The sequence below is a fragment of the Manis javanica genome, chromosome 8 (genome assembly GCF_040802235.1).
Source record: "Manis javanica isolate MJ-LG chromosome 8, MJ_LKY, whole genome shotgun sequence".
In the NCBI taxonomy this organism is placed as follows: Eukaryota; Metazoa; Chordata; class Mammalia; order Pholidota; family Manidae; genus Manis; species Manis javanica.
In genome coordinates, this window is record NC_133163.1 from 8,488,657 (window position 1) to 8,508,289 (window position 19,633).

The 19,633-nt window shown below is 38.3% G+C and overlaps 1 protein-coding gene across 3 annotated transcripts; it reads right to left on the reverse strand.

The window, feature by feature from the left end:
- Nucleotides 1-4,248: 4,248 nt before the first annotated feature.
- Nucleotides 4,249-19,601, reverse strand: GSKIP (GSK3B interacting protein). Of its 3 annotated transcripts, none has more exons than XM_036991801.2 (3): nt 19,492-19,601; nt 8,339-8,597; nt 4,249-5,961 (listed from the first exon to the last, which is right to left on the reverse strand). In XM_036991801.2, exons 2-3 carry the CDS (start codon nt 8,594-8,596, stop codon nt 5,800-5,802), a joined length of 420 nt encoding a protein of 139 aa, XP_036847696.1. In that variant the 5' UTR covers nt 8,597; nt 19,492-19,601; the 3' UTR covers nt 4,249-5,799. The 3 variants fall into 3 exon arrangements, with proteins under 3 accessions (XP_036847696.1, XP_017518351.1, XP_017518350.1); XM_017662862.3 differs by lacking the exon at nt 19,492-19,601 and adding an exon at nt 19,180-19,485; XM_017662861.3 differs by lacking the exon at nt 19,492-19,601 and adding an exon at nt 14,467-14,490.
- Nucleotides 19,602-19,633: the final 32 nt, after the last annotated feature.

The following is a 19,633-nucleotide window of genomic DNA, read 5'->3' on the forward strand; positions in this document are numbered from 1 at the left end:
AGGTGGGGCGAGGCTCTGAGGACTTCACGCGAGGTCTGCTCTCCGGGGGCGGGGCCAGGCGCTGGGCGGGGCGTCCCGGGGCTGGGCGGGGCCGCCTGTTCCCGCGCCCCGGGGGTTCTGCCTGCCTAGGCAGCCAGGCTGCGTCCCAGCGCCACTACTCTTGGCTTGGCTGCCGCTGTCGTGCAGCCGGGTTCCCGCTCTGCTCCGCTACACACCGTGTGCCCTTTGGCGGGGCACATCCCCTCTCTGAGCCTCTCATCCCACTGTGCAGAGAATTGCTGCTTGGTCCACGGGCTCAACTGGTTATGGGCTGTTTCAGAGACACAGGGGCTGTGTGATCACTGTTCCTTTCATCCCTTTCATTTGGAAACGCTGGAAACACGTCCCAGTGTCCACTTGACAGGGAGGACTAAAAATACTGATAAATCTGATAAAAAGGTAAAAGCCCACAGCCTAGGCCTCCCCTGAAATGTTGAAGTTAATTAACGTGACATAAGAAGAGATGTTGCCATGGAGTTTCGGGTCCAGGGCATCGAAACAACACTGTGGGAGGTCCCCACTGTGCAGAGAATTGCTACTCGGTCCACGGCTCAACTGGTTAGGGGCTGTTTCATAGCAGTTCTAGGAAGACCTCTGCAGGTGGGCTGGGATGGGGTGGGCTGGAGGCCACTGTGCTGAGGATCCACTACATTCACAAAGGGATGGCATTGAGACTTGTGATCTTTCCTAATGAGTTATACATGCAGTTGCCAACATAAACCAGCAAACTAAAAGATAATATTCAATTTCTCTTACCATGGACCACAAAGGGTGTGGTGGAACTACACGTTCCACTGTTATTGTGGAATGGTCTGATTCTATTGAAATATTTTTGTACTTAAACATTAACTTGTTAAATATAAACGTTTCACAGATGCAGCAATTCTTTTTGTAGCTTACAAAAAAATTAAATGCCGATTGCCTCAAAAAATGGAGGTGATTCAAGACATCCAGACAGGCTTGAAGGCTCTGGGAACCCAGGAACTCAAGAGATTTGGCTTTGAGTTTCAGCTCTGTAGCTATTTGTGGGAGACTGGGACAATGTTTTAACCTTTCCCAAGTTGTTAAATTGACTGTAAAACAGGAGTGAAACCACCAGCCTAATGGGGCTTTAGGATTAAATAAAGACATATATGAAAATCATTTTCCGAAGTGGTCCTCTAACATAAACTGCATTTTGTCTGCAAGGCAAAGTAAGGCACACTCCTATAAATGGGAGCCTTTTCATTCCATTTTCTTTTTTTTTTTTTGCATGTGTCCCCACCCCCTTTTCTTTTTTATATTGTACATGTCTCAGTAAAACTTGCTTTGATAAAAATAATTAACACTGAAAACCTGCAAACTCAAATTTGGGAACAGCTTGCTCGTAACATTTTTTTAAGAATTACTGATGAGATGTAAAAATATTCATGCAAGACCAATATAAAACATGATGGGAGTAAATATTCTTTAGCATTCTTTCAAATGACTTAGTAAAATATTCTAGAATTCACTAGATGCTTCATTTCCAGATTTTTAGTTTGTCCCTACCTTATGCAGTTAAGCAGGTAAGTACTTTGAAAGTTATTCAACTGGTTATGCTATTAAAATATATTTCACCTTTGTTTCGTTCTAATTCTTTACACTATTGATAACAGGTAAAAGAGTTGGCATCATAGTTACAAGGGGTTGGCTCCTAGAGAACTTTATACCTATCATATTGCTAGGCAGAATCTATTAATTCTATCAACTAACATACCTTTCTTTTAATGCTATTCCTTTCCCCTTTCAAAATCAGCTTTTATATATCTACAAAACTCAGGTGATGCTTTTATTGACATGTACCATATGGGGACTGTGTGTGGACTCAAAGACCTGGATTCTGACCCAACTCTTGATCGCAGGTAGGCTGCTTGAGCAAGTGCCTCAATCTGACCATCTTATGTCATTCACAATAAAGGGGTTGAAGGCAGTTCTAAAATTGATGTGGCACAGATCAGAATCCCAGAGTTTTCCTACCTCACTCCCCTTTAGTAGTAAAACAGCACATTTTGTGTTTTTGAATACTGGTGAGAAAATAGTACCATGTGTGATGGAATAAGCCAATGAACAGTACTGATTTGCTGTGTGGGAAATGCAAAGATTGATTTTAGACCTGGAGGAAAGGTGGCACGAGTGTCGTTAACAGGAAATGAGACAAGCACTCTTCTCTCTTTATAATCCTACTGTCTCTGGGCACGGGGGATCCTGGGCATGGACGCAAGTGAGCATGGCTTGGTGCTTTTGCCAGAGAAAAAGGTTCTTCAGCCAGTTTACGCCCCATACCTATTGTGTTTCCCCTCCAAATAGTACATAGAAACTAGTGTAGAAAATGTGAGAAAGTATAAAGAAAATGAGAATTATCTTCCAATCTTGTGATGACTATTAAGTGTACAAGATTTTACTTCATTTTTCCTTAATTTTTTCCCGATGCCATTTTCTTCATTTTTTAATGGCTGCATATTTTTCCATCAAAAGGATGTGGCATAACTTAACCACTCTTTAGACTCTTTTCAATTCTCTATTAGAGGAACTAAACATCCTTGTAGTGTATCTTCTGCCAAATTATTTCTCTGTGCCAGATTGCTAGAATATGACCAGTACAGGAGCTTTTTGTAAAAGCTCCATTGCCAATGTTTTCCAGAAAACTTTCAGTATATCCTCTAATGATTTAAGAGTGCCCTCATTAAATCCTTACTGATATCATTATATTTAAATAAGAGGAATGATTAAATTACTAGGTCAAATGGCCCAACATAGCTAAGCCTATTTTCTTTCTTTGAATTACTAGTCAGGTTGAATATCTTTTCAGGTTGAAGTGGTTACTACACATTTGTATGTTTTTCTGAGTTGTTTGATATTATTTGCCTATTGTTCTTATGTATTTCTTACTGATTTCTAAGTTATTTATGTAGAAGTTTTAAAAAATTTTCTTATTTTGGAAGTGAAAAGCTTAATTTGGTTAAATTCTTTAAATAATCTGGGTGAAATGTTTTTTTTTTAAATTTTAGTATCATTAATATACAATTACATTGTGATTACTAGATTCCCCCATTATCAAGTCCCCACCACATACCCCATTAAAGTCACTGCCCATCAGCATACGAGGATGCTACAGAATCACTACTTGTCTTCTCTGTGCTATACTGCCTTCCCCATGTCCTGTCACTACATTATGTGTGCTAATCGTAACGCCGCTTATTCCCCTTCTCTCTCCCTCCCTTCCCATCCACCACCACCCAGTCCCTTTCCCTTTGACAACTGTTTGTCCATTCTTGGGTTCTGTGAGTCTGCTGCTGTTTTGTTCCTTGTGTTTGCTTTCTTGTTATACTCCACAGATGAGTGAAATCATTCGGCACTTGTCTTTCTCCACCTGGCTTATTTCACTGAGCATAATACCCTCTAGCTCCATCCATGTTGTTCCAAATGGTTAGAATTTGTTTTCTTCTTATGGCTGAATAATACTCCATTGTGTACATGTACCACATCTTCTTTATCCATTCATCTACTGATGGACACTTAGGTTGCTTCCATATATTGGCTATTGCAAATAGTGCTGCAATAAACATAGGGGTGCACATGTCTTTTTCAAACTGGGCTGCTGCATTCTTAGGGTAAATTCCTAGGAGTGGAATTCCTGGGTCAAATGGTATTTCTATTTTGAGCTTTTTGAGGAACCTCCATACTGCTTTCCACAATGGTTGAATTTACATTCCTACCAGCAGTGTAGGAGGGTTCCCCTTTCTCTGCATCCTCGCCAGCATTTGTTGTTCCTATTCTTTTCTATATTGGCCATTCTAACTGGCACGAGGTGGTATTTCATTGTGGTTTTAATTTGCATTTCCCTGATAATTAGTGATGTGGAGCATCTTTTCATTTGCCTGTTGGCCATCTGAATTTCTTCTTTGGAGAACTGTCTGTTCATATTCCCCGCCCATTTTTTAACAGGGCTATTTGCTTTTTGGGTGTTGAGGCGTATGAGTTCTTTATATATTTTGGAAGTTAACCCCTTGTCAGATATGTCATTTACAAATACTCCCACACTGAAATGGGTTTTCATATCTAGAGGAGGTTTTCATATCTGTGTAGTTCCACTAACACCTCTCTCTGTTCCTCTTTCATATGAATAAGAAGAGCAAATCACTTCACATCAAAATGTAACAACAGGGAATTCAAAAACGGAAACGGAAGCCCACGGAATCAATTGTTTATCACAAAATGAACAATTTCAATTTTTAAACACAATTGCTTTTCTTTACTTAACTCAAAATGAGTAAAGAGAATTTTATTCAAACTTTACAAATACCCTTTACATTTAGCCTGAGATTAAACATGAAAAAGTCCAACCTGACATTAGACTTCATTGCCCAAAGAGTTAAGCATCTAAAAAAAAGTGGAGAATGAACGTGCATTTATCAAACATTAAGTAGAGCATTCCAGTGAACTTTGACCTAAACCAAATTTTAGTTTGCTCTGGTCTACATCATCTTCAGAGTCTGAAAGTACGATTTAAAAAGTCTGCAAATGACAAATTATGAAGGTGTCCAAGTGTAGAATTTTAGTTCGACATTTCTACAGCCGCTGCTTTAGACTACTATTAAAAAAGCAATTCCCCAATCCTTATTATTTAATGTATATTTGAAAACATGTAGCAGCATGGCATAGTTATTTTTATAAATATTAGTACCTGTAATAAAATATAAAAACAGAGTCTCCCTTTTTCAAATAGTAAGTCTCTGAGTGCTTCACTCATCCTTTGGTTTCAAACCGATACAATGGCCCAGAGACAGAACACTGTGCGTCTGTTAGGGAAGGAGGGGCACTGTGGGAATACCAAAGCGCTACATTATAGAAAGTAAACCTTGAAGCAAAAATACTTTCTGAATATATACTGTACATCATGTAAACACACATTCATAATAAGAACCCACACAGGCCAAAATATTGTTTTCTAGGAAATCAGAACCTTCTTTCTTTTAAATAACACACATTGAAGATGCTTTTTATTAAGAAAAAGAATGGAGCCTGTTCCTACATTTGCTTATGTGCTTAGATATCTTGGAAACAAGTAATTATTACATTCATTTGCTAACGGTTTGTCCTCTTAGCTGGCTGGCTGTTGCAAACAAGGAATACAGAACTATTTCAGTACATGTTTTTCATGTAATACTAGATAAGTAATATATAATTAATTCATCTTTACCAGTCATATTAGTAATATAAATAGATTACGTAAAGCAGTGAAATTTCAAAATTTGTGCAGGGGAAACTAGTTAATAATTTGTTTCCAATAAGGCTCGTAGCAAAAACAAAGTCAGTCCAAGCTAGTAGTAAACCCCTGATTTAGCAAGCTGAATCAAAGTTTGAAGTTAGGTCATTTTAATTCCTATATTACTGTGCAAATCTAGAATTTCCTATGTAAAAGAGAGTGCTGGCAGCATCTAAGTCCTGTAATAACAGAATGAAATACTGATTAGGTTTTAAAATGCAGAGATACTATATGAAGAAATCTGAATGTCTTAATAATGGTGTCACAGCAATGGCCTCAGGATTCCCTTAATGCATCAGCAACTAAGAGTTCCTTAGCTAATAATGTGCTGAGTCAAAAGCCTAAATCTGAAGCAATAAATGATAAGGACACAAAACCCAAGATGCATTTTCTATTATGACTGTGCAAGAATTTCAAGCTTTATATCAACACTGTGTACCAGCAGCAGCCCCTTCTAAAATGAAAAAGCTTAGTCATGACTGTCCATCCCTTTTCAAAGCTTCCAGTCTCTGAAGGAGTGCATTTCCAAATGCTTCCCGGTAGGCAGGGCTGAGTGTATCCAACAAGGAGTAGACTGTTTCATGGTAGGGAGTCTGTAAATGATCACCCACTTGGTCAAAAGCATAGCCTACCACCTACAAGAGATATGTAACAGTGAAAAAATAAATAATTTCATCTTGGCATAGTGAGCAAAAACCAAGTGTTTAGATGGGCCATTCTCTAATGACACTATTTCTTAATCAAGTTAGAATATGCATATTTTTAATATAACCTTTAATACTTACGTACATTATATAGGAACACTACCAGCAGAATGCCCTCTTTATAATTTTTTTCTCATAATTTAAAAGGTTTGATTTACCTACTCCTTATATTAAAAGGAATGCAAAACAGAAAGAATTTAAGGAGCTACAAAAAATAGCATTTCATTTTCAGAGTCTAAAACATGCTTCTATTTAATTCTACATATGTTGAAGTCTACCATATAAAGGCAGTATATAGATAAAACATTATTCATTTGGTTTGGCCTTTATATTATAAAGAATTCTAAAAATTGTTTATAGATTTAATCCCATTTTATAATTAGTTACCTGAAAGTCCATAGTCACATTATTAACATATTACTTATCTGACAGGGAAAGAAATGCTCAACTGTGAGATAAAAGAGAATGTTTCTGTTTTTTTCTTTTAAACATAGGTGAAGATTTTTCTCCAGTAACATTATATCGTGGTTTATCAGCACAGTGTAGGGCAAATCAATTTAGTTTTTGTTAACTGGAACACAGCTTGTGAATTCCCTATATAAATCCTAAATTTTTATGACATCTATTCAAGTCACAGAAGATACAAGTTTATGTTAGAAATAGAAATATTGTTTTTAATGAAAAGCAGAGGCAGACACCTAAGGAAGGTGAGTCACACCTATTCAGAACCATGTTCTCCTGTAGCCCTTTTCTACAGTGTATTACAGTTCTGCTTGCCTCTCTTTTATCCCTGCTCGACTGTGGTCTTCCTAAACAGGGATCATGTCTTACTTGTGGCTTGATTTCCAATTCCTGACATAGGATAGTTGTTCTATGAATATTAATAAGGCAGACTGAAAAAATACTTGAGTACTCATATGCCAGGTTTTATAACTGATCCACATCTTTCTGAAAACTTTATTCATATAATCATCCCCTAAATCCTTTTTACTATTTATTTTTTTAATCTACATTTGATAGATAAAGAAGCAGGGACTCAAGGAGGTTGACTGACTCATCCTAGATCAGTCGAATTCACTTGTAAAACTTTTGACTGATTAGAAAACCCTTTCTACCTCACTACAGCCACCTTAGAATTAATCAAAGTAAGAGAATTAATTTACGTGGGGCCATTTATCTCTACGTTTGATTTGCCTATTTCTATTTAAGACTCACTTCTAAAGACTACAAACATTTAGCACAAATTTAGGGATTTAGGAAGGGAAGCACAAAAATTAGCTAATGCAGGTACTACTCCCAAAGCTAAGCAGCTGTGTGCATGGGGGTTGTGAGGGCACTGGAAGTAGGTTAGCCATACTGGCCTTGCTGTTTGCTTCAGCGTGAGAGACTCTCCACAAGGAATATACACAACACACAATTCATATCCTTTAAGCAAACTGAACCTTATGAAGTACAGAGATGTTCACATACTCATGTAAAGAGATGTTCACATACTCATTTAACATAATATTATGACATTCTCTCTTGTTTAGGTCTTGCCCTCTATCTCATCATATTGTACAACTTTTAGGGAACTACTCTTAATAGATAAGGAAACAGGAAAGTCATAGATTTTTGCTCAAGATTGAATTAATTAGTAAAGTTAAAACCAAAATTTGGGGTTTCTAATATCTACTCCTTTCTTCAGTAGGTCAAAAATTTTCAAAATAGGTTTTTTAAAAATGAAAAGTTGCTCTTGGGTAGTTCTTTCTACTGTTCTAAACTCAGGATTCTGGCTTAAAGGATGCAGAGAGGTCCCTCCGCCTAGAAAAGCTCACATGTAATAAAGGACGCTCTTGGAAGTTTGGAGGTGGAGCACTCCGCCGTGAACCAGTTCTGGTCTTAACAGCTAGAGGACAGTGGAGTTCAACTATGCTGCCTTAGGAGAAGAGACATTTGCAAGAGGCAGAAAAAGGTCCTTTCAGCACAATGACTTCAAAGTAATCCAACGCAGAGAATGCATAATGTTAGAAGATACATTGAGCTAGAGATAAGAAATAAATTAATTTTGGGGTGATGATTAAAATAAAACAACAGTCTACATCAAAGGTTTTTTCTTTGTCAAAAAATACAATTTCCCCTTTGACAAAAAATACCAAAAGACTTTAGAATTAATAAAAGTTCCTAGGAAAAAATTTTCCTTAAAAAAAAAATCTCAGAAACTACCAAGTGTTGAGTTCTGATTTAACACTCTTTCCCATTCCCTGACCCCTTTTTGATAAAGTGGTAAAGATAGAAATTTTTTTTCCTGAAAAGCGAAGTGACTTACCCTTAGCCCTGCTTCAGTGAGCTCCAGGCAGTATCTGTTCCTCTCTCTTGTTTCCACATTGATGTAGGCCACGTCGTCTGCGCAGCGCAGACTCTTGGAGACAAACATGCTGTTAACAGCAAAGAGAACATCATTGACAACTGCTTCAGCTTCCAGCCTCATGTCTTTCACGTCAGTTCCTTCAAAACCATTGAGCTCGGCATCTTCTTCAAATCCTGACACGCTGCTTAGTTCCATGGGATTACAGTCTGTTTCCATTCTACAAAAAAGCAGATACAACTTGTTTATAGGAAGATATTTCAAATATTAATGCTTCTTTAAAGGAGCTCATCTCACAGCTGGTATTTATTTTTATTATGATATCATTAATATACAATCACATGAGCAACACTGCGGTTACTAGATCCTCCCATTATCAAGTCCCCAGCACATAACCCATTACAGACACTGTCTATCAGCATAGTAAGATGCTATAGAGTCACTACTTGTCTTCTCTGTGCTACACTGCCTTCCCCGTGCCCCTCCCCCAATATGTTCCAACTGGTATTTAATAGAAAACTAACTAGCTAACAACTTTTAGGGAAAGTATTGTCTAAAACTAATTTCAGGAGTTTATCACAACAGAATTTCCAGCGCCTATAGATTAAAAAAAAAATCTGTTCTCCACTTCTCCCCAAAAGGTTAATTACCTTATTGATAAGAATTTAGAGTATCTGTTTTTAGCTGTTTCACAGAATGCCTCAGTAAAGTCTTAGTACATACTTCTTTTTAAATGTATAATTGTTTTTCATAATTATTTTTCTAGGATATTTAGAACTGGAATTGCTGGGTCAAAGCATATGCTCATTTTAACTTTCTATAGTTACTACTGAGTCACCCTTCAAGAGAGGCTATACTGATTTATGCTCCACCACTAGACTATCAGGCACTGCACTCTTGTTTACCACACTCTTCCCAATCCTTTTTAGTATTTGCCAATTTGAGAGGCAAAGAATAATGCTTCATTATTTAAATATGTATTTCCTTGATTAAACATCTTTTTGGATATTTATAGGATATTTTTAGTTGCAAGATCACACAGCTGTAAAAAACAGAAATGGAAATGAACTCAGGTGGTCTGAAATCAAAGTTCAAGTCTACCTACCACAGTACACTACCTCTCATCGATTTGGGGTGCATCCCATAATTATGTCTTAAAAACTCCCTAAATTGTCTTCTGAATTCTCATTCTCTATACCTATATTTAACTCTTTGAGTCATCTGGAATTTATTTTGTAGAACTTTGTTTTCCAAATGGATAGCCTACTATCCCAACCCCATTTATTGAATAACTCACCTTTTCATCACTTATTTGAACTTGTCCAACATTATAATATAAAAATATTATTTCTTGTGTTAACCTGATCTGATATTACTACCATGCTGCTGTGTATTCTAGCTTCTCTTCTGTGACTGGGGTAGCAGTGAATATAGCTAATATTCAAATTTGCATGAATGAAAAAAGTTAATGAATGTGAGACTGCTTTGGAATGTAAAATGGGCTTCTCAGAACAAGACATTAAGCTTTCTTTTTACCTGAAGGTTCTAAAAGTTAAATTTTCATTATTCTGATATGGATTAAGCACCTGCTGTCCTGAATACAGTATAAATTTTTAACTTATGTTTATGCAATTTGTCTATTATCTTAAAATTTTAATCTTTTTTCCAAAGTTACTAACTTGTATCCTAATTGTGTGATGTTTAAAATCTTCTTAGCGGTCTTCAACCTCAGTCACTGACCCAACCTAGAGAAATGGAATCAAAATCTCTGGGAAAACTTTCCAAAGCATTTTTCAGTTTCTGGGTGATTTTACTGTACAGGCACTGCTCTAAGTTATCTGCAAAAATCTTATGGAGCTGGAGTTCCTCCAGCTCATGCCATTTGCACATTATAAAAGCCAAAACTATTTGCTAAAGGCAATTTATGATAAACTATTTAAGTCTACTTCAAAACTTACATAGCAAACGTACAAATAATATATTCCTTCAATCCTATTTCAACAGTGATGTTTTAAGGGTTATCTTGTCTCCCATACCACTTTACAAAATTAGTCACTCACTACTATCATAATTTTGCTATATTACTAACTACTATCCTACACTACTACTAATAAACTTCCCAATTACTGATGAAGCAATCTGCCAGATAACAAATCTCGTATTGACTTACTATATCTGAAAGTAAAAATATTTGATTTCATAAAAGTTTCTACCTTACTCTAAAAATAATCACTATACCCCTAAATATCATACTTGCTTTTATGTATAAGAAATGATCTGTTTGATTTTTAGTTTTGAAGATTTTAAAGTGTCACTGTCAACAGTAAATCTCTTAACATCAAAAACACTAACCTTCTTTATTTTGCTCAAGTAATCAAGTGACTTAGAGATATTAGAAAAACAATCATTACATGAAAAAGATGTTTGTATGAGAAAGCTTAATAAAGTCAAACTTTAAAGCAAGTCTAGTTTATTGCAATTAGGGCCTTAATGATGAAGAAAGATGAAAAATCCAATACTAGAAAGGAAGAAATCCTCACAAGTCAGTGAAGTGGATCATCAAACTGTTGTGTAATCACTAATAACAAGGGGCAAAAAAGAGAAACATACATTTCCTAAGACTGTGAACTTAAATATTTTTTTGAAATGTCTTTGACACAAAAAAGGGCACATTCAGAACTTCTGATGATGACACATATGAATGAAAAGATAGATTTTATTATTAGAGCATTATACATTTTAAGCTATTATTAAGGTGTTATCACAATTTATCCCTTGCTGGTTGTAACAGGCTCTTGATTATTTTTCAGTATCTTTTCCTCTTTCTAACAGCACCCAGATTTTCTAAGGGGAATCATAGCGTCCCCTTTCGCTACTGAGTAATGTAATGAAGCAATCTGGGTTAGATTGACCATGATCCCAGTTGAAGCCTATCGCCTATCTTAAATTAACCAATACATGGAATTCTTCCTAGTCACCTCAATCCAGAATAGTTTGGAGCACACAGCCCCAGTTGTTCCTGGTAGCCACCCTGAGATGGAAGAAACTAGCCCAAGGATGCTGACAATGGGAGAACAGAGCCAAGAGATTTACAGAGAAATGGAGCCAGAGCTCTGATAGGTGCCTAGCCTTTGCACTTCTCAGTTATTGGTGCCAATAAATTCCCATTATTTTCCTGGCAACTGGAAGTATCCTAAGTGAATTAGGAGACGACCCAAAATGAAAAGCAGTGATTAACTGATCTAACTCTTCAACACCTTTATAGAGGTAATGAAGTTTAAAAAAATGGAACACTGATGGTATTTTTGTGCCTGCCATGCAGAAAGTGCTTAATAAAAGTTTTATATTTACCAGTATGTGTGTGTAGTTTCCTACTGCTGCTGAAACAAATTACCACAAACTTGGTGGCTTAAAACAACACAAATTAATTATAGTTGTGGAGTTGAGAAATGTAAATTAAGATGTCAGCAGGGCTGCATTCTTCCCAGGCCTTCAGAGAATAACCTGTTTCCCTGCCCTTTTCTAGCTTCCAGGGGCCTTCTGTATTTCTTGACTCCCTTTTCTACCTCCAAAGTGCATCACTCCAACCTCTGGTTCTGTGGTCACATCTCCTCTTCCTTACTTTTGACACCCACATCCCTTTTATAAGGACTCTCGTGATTATACTGGGCCCATCCAGCAAGCCAGAATAGCTTCCCCGGCCAAAGTCCTTAACTTAATTAAACCTGTAAAGTTCCATTTGTTGTTAAAAATGACATTTGACATTACAAATGTCATCTCAAGGTGACACACTCACAGTTTCTGGAGGTTAGGACTTGGACACCTTTGGGAGGCCCTTATTCTATCCCCTGTGTTTTTATCCTACCAGCAGGAAAGGAGTATGATAGTAGTCAGAGACATCATTATCTGACCTTCCTTTTTGGAACAGTAATAATTTACTTTTAATAAACACTTTGGATGGGTAGTTTACATGGTTCTCTTAAAAGGAGGTCCAGAGTTCACCGGTTCTTTGGAAAGCCTCCTTAATCATAGGTTTCAGGCTTTGAACTCTACAACTCAGCACCATGATCACAGCAAAATGTACCTTGGGGATGGGTGTTTCAATTAATGACACTATCTCAAGGCTGGCAAGGGGTTTATGAATTGTCCTGAGTTAAGAGCTCTATCCACCTCTTGATTCTGAATGGTGAATGGCCTATCTAATTAAATCCGCTCTTGAATTTGAACACAGAGCCAAAAAACATGAAGTCAGTTGGTGATGACAGGACCTACAGAAGCAGACCAGGGAGCAAATGGGTGGCCTTATCAATGGAGCGCTAGAGAAGTGGTTCCTACACTTTTGATTATGCAACCTGATAACTAAAAATACTTTGAGCAGACACCTCATCATGTCTGTTTATATATTTATTGTTTGTTACATATTTACATAGTTACATTGTTTACTCTAATACACTTAAAGTATTAAAAACACATAGATGTACACTTCAGCACAAGAAGGTAAAATACAAATATAAACTTACTTTCTCCTGATTTTTCAATGAGTTATTTGTGTACCTGACTATGGAGGCCTGCACCACTAAAGATGAGGAAATGCATGCCCATTCTAGTGACAGGACAACTACTAGAATTACTATCAACCTATTAGAGCTACTGTCAGGTTACCAGAAATGCTGACTCATCAGGGTAAATCTGGTAAAAGTCCTTACTTTCCATTTCTGTAGGCAAAATAACTTATCATCAAGTAAGAAATTCTAGGCCAACAGAACTTTGTGTGATGATGGAAATGTCATCAGTATCGTACAGTATAGTAGCTACTAGCCACATGGAGTTATTCAACACTTGAAGTTTGGCTAGAGTAACAGAGGAAGTGATTTTCAATTTTTATTTAATTTTCATTCATGTAAATTTAAATAGCTAATGGCTGCTTTATCAGACAGTGTGGGTCTAGACTTTATGAATACTTGTGGATAACATGATAATGAACTGAGTTTATATTATGGTTGAGAAAAATCAGTAGATGTAAAAGGACTGAATGCAGTTTTACATATGAGTAGATGTGGAGATGCATATGCTAATCAAACATCATAATCCACTGTGCTTCTATATAACTGGCATTTTTCTAAGCATACTAATTAAAGATGTCTACTAGTAGCTTACAGATTCATTTGGAACATAAGAAAGGCATGTGAAATATGTACACAAATATTAACATTATGTACATGCATCATGATTACAACCTAAGAAATGAACTTAATAGTGAGTGGCAGATAATTAGAGGAAGCAGTGATATGTCTTGGTCCTACTATAAACGTACTACTAAAGTTGTATGAACTTGGGTTGACCATGCACAACCTCCTTGGGCTCATGGTTTCCTCACACCTGTGTGTCAATCAGTTTTCAGTTGTGGGCTGGAGAGGGACCCTCTCCTGCTGTCTGTGAAGCTGTCTGTGAAGCTCTCCGCTTTCTAGTACTCTGCCCAGCTGCTTTGGTCTTCAGGAATTCCTAGCTCCATATCCTCAACTCAGGGAGACTGCCAGGTGGTTTCTCCTCCTAGAGCCATGCCTGAAAATCCTCTCCAGGCAATAAGCTGACCTCATTTGTATCTTGCCTCTCAAGGATCCCTGTCCTCACTGCCTGATGCCCAGTCTTAAAAACCATTGTTTCGTATATTTTGCCCACTGTTTTTACTGTTTCAGCTAGAAGGATAAATCTGGTCTTTGTTATTCTACCTCTGCCAGGAATGGAAATCCCATTAGCCTGTTCTGAGAAACTTTGCAATCTTATTTCATCAGTTTTCCTTTTATTGATCTTGGTCTCTCCTATACTACTTCAAATCAGCTTTACCATCCTGCTGGTTCCATCATTAATGAATTAAATACATTTTTGACAAATGCTTCCTATATATAAGACCCATGTTTTTAAAATAAAAATAATTGTACTTTGACACTACTTCCAGACTTTTAATCCTTCAAAATTCAGCTTGGACACCGCTACTTCAGGATTCTGCAGGCACTCTCAGGAAAGGGTGAATCACTACATCCTCCTTCCTTAGTAGAATCTCTGCAATGGTACCTCTGTACTTATCATACCTCATTGCATATGGGGGCCTGTGATGTCTGCATCATGAGCACAGTGTCTGGCATAAAATGGGTGTTCACTGGATGTTTTCTGCATGAGTAGAACAAAGAAAAAATTCGAATTCTCTGCTTCTCAAGCTGTGGTACCTGGTCCTGTAACAAGGGTGTACAAAGCCACAGGATAAACATGGTAGACATTCCTGGGAAAACACACACCACTATTGGAGGAACAATGTTAATGGAGTATGATGTAAAATTGCCTAGAATTTTAAAGCCGAAGGAAGTTTTAAGCCATGTGTTCTTCAGGTTATGCCTCCACATCCTTAGAATTTCCTCTGTTTCTGACAGGAGTATTTGAGTAAAGAGTAAAAGAAGTACTGACCTAACCCTCAAAATTACCTCAAAAAGCTCAAAATTCCAGGCATTGGGCGTGGAGGTATAAAGTTAATGTGCAGAGGTGGGAGCTGGAAGAAGGGTAGAAGGTTAGTAGTAAGTTAGACCTAAGTCTTTATAGGTTTTCCTTCGTTACGATACTGTTTTTTGTTAAAAGTTATGGTAATTACTGAGGGCTCATACTCCATCTGTCGGTATGACTTTTGGGCTGTGTTAGTGTTTCTGAACTAGTTATCAAGCTATTGATTACCAAGTCCTTTATTCTCTTCTTCATTTTTATATTTTTCTATGGCAAAAAGAAAATGTTTTGTTTGCAGTAAGACAAAAAACTTGAAAAAAGTCACATATTAGAAAGTAAAAGGTGTAGGAAGTAGAAACAATTTTCTTCTTAGAGAAGCCAGGTTACTAAAAATAAAGTAACTGTAGCTTCCGTTTTAGAACAAATGAGAGGTTTGAATTTATCTGCATTTCAAACAACTGTTTTGAAAGGAAAGATGAATAAAGCTGATTAATTATAATTAACAACATTTAGAATTTAGGCAAAGCTAAAGCCAATTTAATCTCTATTTTCTGTAACAAGTAGCAATCTATTTTCAATAGCTCTGAGATTTCTGTCTTAAGAGTAAAACTTTTAAATTAGAATCTTTTGTAGTATCACAAATGTACAGTATTTGTAATTCAAATAAAAAGGACTGATTTTTCCATTAGTACATTGATTCATAAATTTACTCTGCACCCCATTTCCAACAATGACAGAGACACATACACACAGCCTGTAATAATAAAGAAGCCAGAATCAACTGTGCTTTTGTTGATTACAGGAGGGAGCTAAGGGTGAATAAATTCAAACTGTTGATTTGAGAAGTCTTTTAAACTGTAAATAAGTAGCAACACCACAGCCCTATAAACAATCTTTCCTTAAAAACCAGAAAATGGTCATGAGATTCTAAGTAGAGACTCACAGAATGTTTTAAAACAAAAACAACCCCCCCGCAACTCCAGGAATTAAGGTTTTTTTCTTTCTATACAAACCTCTATGTTATATAGGGGATTTGGTGCTATAGTTAATATAAAGTGCATTCTAGCCAATTTAAAACAAATGTGTAAAGAGATATAAAATAGAACACCTCTTTGCTTTCCATTTAAACTCGTAATTGGCTCTCTACTAGGTTCTCATGAGCACTATTCCGTTGCCAGCACCTTAAAAAATTGGAATACCTCACTGGTGCTATTAGTTATTCCGGTACATTGCATCACTGTGCATAAAGTTTCCAAAAATGATTCCTTATAACAGCACACATAAATTATTTAGGAAGCAGCTTCATCTGTTGGTGTAACTTTTGGGTTCTGTTAGCATTTTTGGAGGATTTGATTACCAAGTTCTTTATTCTCTACTTCTTAATTTCGTAGACCATGTTCTGTTTCATCACAAATTTACAGCATCAAAGAGCTGAAGAGTGATTTGTCCTTGATGACAAACACGGGCATAGAAAGACAGTTATATATACACTGCATGACAAAAGAACAAAGCCAAAATGATTCCAAGAACAGCAAATTTTAACTTCGAAAGAAAGTTTGACTTTTCAGTTGACATTCCAACAGTCAGCTGAGGGCTGGAATGAAATACTGTAATCATCAGTCTGGAAAATCCTCTCAACATAAACAAGGAGTGGCTGGTATGGTGTGATGGCTAAAGGGTCCTTGAACAGACTGATTACAGCTAGAATCTCAATTCTAGGACTTGGGACATTTTAATCTCTCTCTATTCACATTCCCCCTCTCTAAAATAAAGCTGACCACTGCATCTATCTTAAAGGGATAATGAGAGAACTAAATGAGTGAATATATGGCAAATGCTTAGCATGACAAGCACACAGCTCAAAAAATATTATGTTAATTATTACATATTACAAATAAAGTATTTAAAAATATCTTTAAAGAAGAAAAGACCTGACCCTGAAACTCAAGTTTTGGACTCCAAGTTCAGTGCTCTTTACATTATGTAGAGCGGCTGTCTCTGCCTTCTCCAACTCTGACAACAGTAACACAGGAACTCCAACACCATATTCCTGTTACCTCAGGTGCAAGACTTAAAAAGCCCACATTTCATTTGCTTTTATTTTATGTTAACATGTATTTCTCTGAAGGACGATTATTTTGACATAACCCATTCAGCCTCTGGAATGTAGCTTCTAACCTGTCAAATCCTCTTAAAGAATTCTTAAACAGTTGACAATATTTGGCTTGTAATTATCTTAACCTCCCTCACCTAATTAATGGTAGGTGTTAACATTTTGTGATAGCACATTGTCTTTGATAAAACACAAAAATAGCACTGTGGTTTAGGAAGAGTTCATAACCTATTTGAGGTAAGTATGTAGTAACAGCAGGTTGTAAACCTTGACATTTTTGCTGAATTTATCCTAGAAAGCATAAAATGTACCAGGCAACACATTTAACACTTTGAAGGGAGCATATTTGTATTATAAAATCTTCCAATTTTTATTTTCCCTTTTCATATTTGATATTTCAGACATTCTGTGTACAACCTGAATGCAATTTGATATTCCAAAGGAAATCGCTTAAGGTTTGGACTTCAAAGAAGTCAATATCCCTTCATCAAAAGTGCAGGTCAAACCTCCCAAAGCCTCTTCTAACTTCCTGCCAGGTAAGATGCCACCTTTTCATATCACTTTGTTTATACTCCTTTTATGCCAAGTTTTATAGTTATTATCCACAAATAAGTCTTACTATCTTCAAAATATACCCAAAATACAATTACTTCTTACCATCTTCACCACTACCACTCTAGACCAAGCCGCTGTCATCTTCCGCCTGATGACTGCATTATTTTCCTAACTCATCTTGCTTTACTCCTCCCACCCCGACAAAAGCCAATTTCTCAACATAGCAGTTAGCATGATCCTGTAAAATCTTAGACCAGATTATACTGCCTCAAACCCATTCACCGACCCAGAGTAAAAGGCAAAGTCCTTCCAATGGCCTACAAGGCCCTACATGACCTGCTCCCCAGGGGCCCCCCTCTACTCACTCCTCTTTCCTTCAATCCTTCCAGACCTTATCTGAATTCACCAAGCCTGCCCTAGCCATAGGGCCCGGCACTTGCTGTTCCTCCTAATCTGGAAAACAACTCTTCAAGGTAGTCATGTGTCTTGCTCCCCAACTTTCTCTAACTCTCTACTAAAATGTCACATTATAAAATAAGAGAGGCCTTTCCTTATCCCTTGATGTAAAAGTGGCAAATCTGTTCCCTGCCATTCCCTTTATATCGCTTTATTTTTATATTCTACAGTGTTTATTACCCCATGACCAACGATGTACTTGACTATTTCCCCTCCCTTCAAAAAAATCTAAGTCCTATGAGGACAGGGAATTAATTTCTTCACTGCTGCATCGCCAGCATCTAGAACAGTTCCTGGCATATGGCAGGTAAATGATAAATATGTACTGGATAAAGGAATCACCCTTTTCCCATACAATACAAGCTCCTTAAATTCTTAACCTTTTTCACATCACCAATTGTGGCGACTTTTATTTAATGGACCCTTAACAAATATTTTTGAGTGAATGACGAGCAAGAGCACTGAAATTACCGAGAATGCTTGGGACAAGTCTACAAAGAATGAGGGGCCCCAACAATCCAAGCAACTACATCTACTGGAGAGCACACTGGATCTAAAACGAAAAGCTGGTTGTGGAAAGAAGAAAGAGACGTTCCTCCATCTGTCATCATTTCTGGGCTGTTAGCATTTCTAAAGCATTCTTGAGAATTATCAACATATAAATAAAATATCCTTAAACCGGTCGTCTTAATTCACTACCCTTAATTAAATTGTATGGATCAGGACTGTTCAGGTTCACTCCCCACTCACACCATTTCAGCTCTGTAACAATCTTCGGAGAAAAGACATTAACATGCTCGCAGTTGGCAAAGACACAGAGGAGGCGGTGGCTCGGCCAGTATATGCCTATGTCTGGATTCTAACCCAGGACGTCTGACTCCCAGGCCACCCGCACTAAGGCCTTTCGCGGTGACTAAGTTAAGAGGCGGCTCCGCCTCTGCAGGAGTTGCCTCCGAAAAGGCAGAAATACGATGGCGCATTTTCTCATAACCGCCCGAGTACTTCGCTCGGGTTTCCGCGGAGTCCGGGGGCTGTGGCACTGATCAGAGAAAGCAGTTCTGCCCACGAATGCCTCCAAACCTCAAGTTTCCAGGTCGCTGGTGTGCAGCACACCAGGACGAAGAAAGCGCTCTGTAAACTGCAAACCGCCAGACTAACAGCAGCGAAGATGAAGCTTTGGAAACAATACCTGAAGAGGCGGGGGACGAATAACTTGCTGACAGTGGGCACCGGCCAACGCTCCGGGGGCGGGCGGGGGTGCTCCGGCGGAGCTGCAGCCCTTAGAGTGGGGCCGCGGCGCTCCGGGCGCCCGTTTCCGGGGTCGGGGTCTGAAGAGACCGGACAGCCCAGGCCGGACCCGCCCCAGCCTTCTCAGCCCGGGCACAGGACCCCTTCTGCCGCGGCCCTCACGGCTCGGCCCGCCAAGTCCCGCTCCGAGGGCCTGCGGCCCGCTCCCAGCGCCCGCCGGCGGCCGTCCACTGCCCGCCCCGCGGCCCCTCACCTGCGCGCGCCCCGCGTCCTCCTCTCCCACTCCAGCAGCCTGGAGCGGACCTGGGGCACCGCCCCCTCCAGTCCGCGCCCTCGCCCCGCCCCCTCGGGGGCCGGAACTGCTCCCTTCCGGGCCCTTCTCCCCGCCTCTTCGA